The sequence below is a fragment of the Phytophthora infestans genome, genomic scaffold (assembly GCF_000142945.1).
Source record: "Phytophthora infestans T30-4 supercont1.28 genomic scaffold, whole genome shotgun sequence".
Taxonomy (NCBI): Eukaryota; Oomycota; class Peronosporomycetes; order Peronosporales; family Peronosporaceae; genus Phytophthora; species Phytophthora infestans.
In genome coordinates, this window is record NW_003303731.1 from 580,908 (window position 1) to 586,394 (window position 5,487).

Here is a 5,487-nt window from a genome sequence, read left to right on the forward strand (position 1 = left end):
AGTTTTTTTCCTCGCTCATTACCTTTAGGGTCTCGGAAACGAAATGCCTTGTGGTCGGTTAGGCTTATCCTAGTATTGTTGATGACGTCAAGTCTGACAAGATTTTCGGCTTCCTTGAATGCGATATTAGAACACCGGAACATTTGAGAGACGGTTTCGGGAGCAGAAACAGAAGTTTGACGGGTTCAAAATAGCATCTCACAATCCGAACTCATGGTAGATGAATCTGGCATTTTGGGGAAAGGAGCCAATACTAATGCTATCAATATCAACTCGCGTATAGGATACGCAAAGATATCAGCTAACAAACAAGCAACAACTGTTTTGGCTGTAATTAAGACATTCGTGCGCTTGCACAAGGTCGATGTTCTTACTAGTGTTAACGGAGCTTTGTTCATGAATCAGGATGTTAAAAGGTTTATGAAATCTAAAACGATTGAACGCTATAATAACGAGCCAGGTGATCATGTAACGATGGGGGAGGTTGAACGGATCGCAGTGTAATACCAACGTAGGTTCTTTCTAGTTACTTTAACGCACCTTGAGGCTTCATGTTATAAAGCGCTCGGGGCGCTCACGCTTCATCTAGTGCGCCGAATTCCGTTTAAGTGCGTCGATTAGTGCACCTAGCGCTCAGCAGGACTATTGCATGAGAACAGCTTGGAACAAACGCCTATAGTCGATAAAAAAAACGCAAAAGTCGTTTCTGCTCTTATAGTTATGCCACCCCGCCAGGACGTTATTTTTGCCGAAGTGTCAGCTTAGGTCCAATTCTACCCTAGAACGCTGAAACAGAGACTCACTAAAATATCGCTAATGATTTTATATTAAATTACATCAATAATTTTCATCGATCTATTGGGATGAAGCAGAGGTAAAGTCATTGAGTCTGAGCTAGCTCATAATCGAGAAGCGGCTGAAAGAATCTACAATGAGCTAGAGATAGGTAAGGACGTTCTTTATCGACGTAAGAAGCAAACATTTAATAGCGAAGCTGTGCGATGGAGTAAATACTATTATCGGGATTGATGGCTATCGTGTTTAAATCGGATCTAAGAACGGTCACACTACAAAGCTCCGAATGATATTAAAATCGTACAAGCTCAAGCATCTGGTGCTGCAATCAGCAGTTTCGAAGTGAAGCGAATCTTAGACCAAAGAATTTATCAAATGGGAAATATAAGTGTTTAATCAGTTGGGTAGGCATTGAGCTTGACTCGTGGAAATCTAAAGACAATTTACGGTTAGGTTAGCCAATAAGACTCGAAGGTCTAATCTTGAAAATTTGTACTGGAATAAAATATGAGCCAGCCGTTACTTCGTCGTAGCTTATGATATGTTGCAGAGAAATCCTCTGTGCTTCGAGTTATGCGGCGCGATTATATCTTAATGAATATTATTCGTGGAAAATATAAATCATATTAAGCAAGCATTTGCTTACGTCTAACACTTGCTTAACACTTGTAAATACAAGTGTCCATTTTTATGTTGGTTATGATATATACGACTGTCAAAATGTTTCCCAATTTCGCTTCTTTAGCTCAACGAGAACAAAAGTCAAAATGTTTCCCAATTTCGCTTCTTTAGCTCAACGAGAACAAAAGCGGCTAGACCTACTAGATCGTTTTCAGCGTCGGGTTTGAGAAGCATCGGCAAAGAGAGGAATGTATGCGAGAGCTCAATGGGCAAGTGATGCGGCTAAGGGTATCATAACCGATCCAATTTAAAAAGCTCACACTGATATCACGTTTGGTCCTAATGACGAAACGCCTGACGCGCTAAAGGTTCCTTTTTCAATAATCTAAAACAAAACTAGAAACGCCAACAGAAACCCTGGTCCTCAGTTGACCTACGTCCTTCAATGAGCGGTATAGGAATCGAAAATACTCCAGACGTTTCGGATGCTGCAGTTGATGTACGTTCTTTAATGACCGATGTAGGGATTCAATACCATCCATGATGTATCTGATACTCAAAAACGCACGAAAAAGGTTAACCAAGGCTTGCTGGCAGTTTCGTTTGTAAATAAAAATAATCAAACGTCTCATTTTTTTGCTCGTAACAAAAGCTTTACACTAAAAGAGCTATCGCGAAACTTGACTCTAAGATCGTTCTGTATATATATCGTCATCGTTATCGAAGACCTTGATCCATTGTAGCAATTCATCCAAAAACACTGGCTTGGCTTGTACGATATCAACCCACCGACAGCAGCATCGCCTCGATCAAATGCACTTAGAATTTCACCAGAAGCTTCATACTCATTCTTGATGAGATCACATCTTACGATGTTCGACGATGCCGGATGGATTTAAGGAATGATATTTCATATAATAGCTGGGGGCTCGAAACGGTAGAAGAGACAGATGTATACGTTCCAGCTGTAAAACCAATTACCTTTCCAAATGCGGGGTTATCAATGATCACTCGTGTCACACGGATTGTAGTAGACACTATTCTCAGTCAGCTGAATATAAAACACATTGTTTCCCAATGCATCAACTAGATAGGCTCCGGCATTCACCAGAGCAGTTTGAATGCTCCGATTGATATCCGTATTGGTATTAATACCGTCCGGAAGAGCGATTGAGATCATACATGTTGTACCAGCGGTCGGTAGCTCCAATCTGAACGAGTTGTTCCAGAATTGACCTTAATCAATATTATACTGTGAATTATACACAGAAATCGACTGAATTGCGCAAGTGATGTCTTTGAAGTCAGCCGCGGAGCCAGCGAACGAATATTTCCATGAGCTATTGTAACCATCCCGAACAAGGTTCGTTGAATCAAGCTTAACAAATGACTCACACATGGCTGATATATTATTGGATACATCTTATCGCGATATCAATAATAACTCATCCGTTCGGTTAGGTCTATCGAAATTGTGTCTTAATTCGCCTCTTGCACTATCGCAAAGAAGATGTTGCCCTTTTCTCTCAGTAGCACGGTTGTAATAATGGACAATCGATCGTTCATCAACGCGGGGGATGTTAAAATCTTTAACAACCATTGCTAAATCGCTTTTCGAATTGGCTTTTAGGATTGTCACGTACTCTGAATTCAATCGGATCATCTTATCGGAAGCAAAGTAGCTATGGCTAAGGAAAATAGTACTCAACTTGAAATGACGTCATCGGGTCATATAGTGAGAGAAAAATTCTTCTGAAGTAGCTTATAGTTACTGTAGTCATCAATACTGACTAGCTCCGGTATATTCGAGCTCAGAGGAGCCCTTCGCAACTGATTGACGCTCGGTGGAGAGGCAGGGTCAGCAAACGTTATAAATTCACTCAGCTTATCTCTGAGATAGTCATAGAGTTCCTGATATGGATCACGGGCATGATCGTGAGATGGGCAAATACATGAGGAGGGTTCTTGAGAAAGAATAAACAAAGGTTGTTCTTCCCACTAAACCATGGGCTCAAAACGATCATCCTACACAATGATTTGATGCCTAAAGCTGGAATATCCCCCATTAAGGCTGCCTTAAACTTCTTTGGAAGCGAACATCCGTACTGCTCATCGTGTTTTATCGTCTACTGTATAGGATCATACAAAATGAGCTCCATCTTTTCATATCCAAATCCAGTATTCAATCCGAGTATCTACAATCCCGCATTCTATCTCTCGTTGGATGCAAGCGGATTTCTTACGCATGAATATGCTCAGACACGAGGAACGACTATCGACTATCATACATCAGCGGGATCGCTCCTGGTATAGCAACACAAGGAGTAGCTCTTGTTCCAGGAATTAAAAAAAAAACATTAGCAGTATTGGTGCTCTAAGCTGCTCCTCTCTAATGGTTAATGGATCAGCAGTCACTGTGGCTCCTGATTCTATAGCTGGTATTACGCCTGGAACGGCATCCACTAGTAATGTTTTGGTTCTTAACGCTTCAGGTAATATCACTAGAATTAATGCTTTATCAGCAACAAGCATAACCGGAACATTGCAAACAGGTAGTCAGTCCAGTATTACGTCTCTGGAGCTCTCGCCGGACTATCAACAGGCGGTAATCTCTCATTTACAGGTGCTTCTCGTTCGCTAACAGGCTTAGAGGTTTATCAGCAGTTACCATTAGCGGGGTGCACCAGACAGCTAGTCAATCTAATTTCCCATCGTTGGGGACACTATCCGGGATATCAATAGCCGGTAATTTGGTATTGACAGGTTCATCACGAACGATAACAGGTTTATAGACACCATCATCGACAAGCATAAGCGGAACGTTGAAGATAGCTAGTCAGTCCAATATTACGTCTCTTGGGCTACTATCAGGGTTATCAATAGGCGGTAATTTGATATTTACAGGTTCTTCCCGATCCATAACAGGTCTAGAATCGCTATCAGCAGTTAGCATAAGCGGAACGCTGCAGTCAGCTAGTCAATCTAATATAACGTCTTTTGGAACTCTATCCGGACTAACCATAGGCGGTAATTTGGTATTCACAGATGTTCCCTCTGTTGACTTGAAGTAAAAATATGAAGTGAATTGAATTATCTAGCTGTTTTTTCTAGGGGTTTCTAGTGGTTTCTTAACTGCTATCGCGTTGGTTTCTAAAGGCCAACGTGCTTGCTTTTGACGACAGTGCGTCGACAGCAAGCAACACTTCCCCCTTCGATGAAGCTGAAATGGAAGGTCTACATTGTAGACCAGTTGAGGCTTCCATGAGCTTCACTATCGCCGGAATGTCTTGGTTGCTGGTAAGAAATTTCTTTACCAATACTGGAACATCTTCGATCAGGTTCTGGACTGGTTCCCAGGAATTTTCCTCTTCTGTGAGACCTCTCCATTTGACAAGCAGCTCATGCGTCTTCGTCGTGCTATTGTAACGCGCTTCTTTGAGTTCCTCCTCCACATGGCCTTCACTGTTGTGAGCTACTTGGGCGAGTAAATCTTCGGTAATTCCAAGTTCAGCGTCAGCAAAAAACTTGAGACGACTGGCGTGTGCTTCGCGACGCGCTCCGGTCAGCAAGGTTTCGACAACAAATATCCAATTGGAAGAAGTATCAACCACACGTGCTGGACCGCACCATTTGACCCGTAGTTTAGATCGACGGTGAGCCCAGACGTCTGCATAAAGAACGAAATCCCCAATAGCGAACTGCGCCATTTCAAAACCGCGCTTTACTGCCTTTTTCCGACCATGTTTGCGTGCGAGGTTACGAGCTTCTGCCACTTTCTTGTGCATTTTTTCCAAAGCCTTCTTCAACTTCTCGAAGTTGACACCACGAATTTCTTTAATGTCTTCTATTGTCGCCGGCTCAACTCCAATTGGGGTGACGATCGGCTCCACAGGGTTCATTGCTGGAAGACTCGTCATGCCCGTGACTGGCGCTACCCCCATACAATGATGAGGAAGGAGATTGGTTGAGCACCAGCTGGACAATCTTTATCACCCTTGGCCACTCTGCTTCAGCCAGTCGCCATTCGGAAAGCAGTGCACGACAACAACGGAGCACCTCTCGCATCACCAC

The 5,487-nt window shown here is 42.7% G+C and overlaps 2 protein-coding genes across 2 annotated transcripts; both read right to left on the bottom strand.

The window, feature by feature from the left end:
- Positions 1–2,044: 2,044 nt before the first annotated feature.
- PITG_13217 (uncharacterized protein) lies at positions 2,045–2,815 on the bottom strand (the record flags this gene model as incomplete). The annotated part of the gene is made up of 4 exons (XM_002899837.1): positions 2,045–2,282; positions 2,375–2,397; positions 2,453–2,627; positions 2,694–2,815. 4 exons carry the CDS (start codon positions 2,813–2,815, stop codon positions 2,045–2,047), a joined length of 558 nt encoding a protein of 185 aa, XP_002899883.1.
- A 24-nt stretch (positions 2,816–2,839) lies between these two features.
- Positions 2,840–3,440, bottom strand: PITG_13218 (uncharacterized protein; the record flags this gene model as incomplete). Its single annotated transcript, XM_002899838.1, has 3 exons — positions 2,840–3,124; positions 3,208–3,327; positions 3,369–3,440. The coding sequence occupies 3 exons, from the start codon at positions 3,438–3,440 to the stop codon at positions 2,840–2,842; spliced, it is 477 nt and encodes a 158-aa protein (XP_002899884.1).
- Between the last annotated feature and the right edge of the window lie 2,047 nt (positions 3,441–5,487).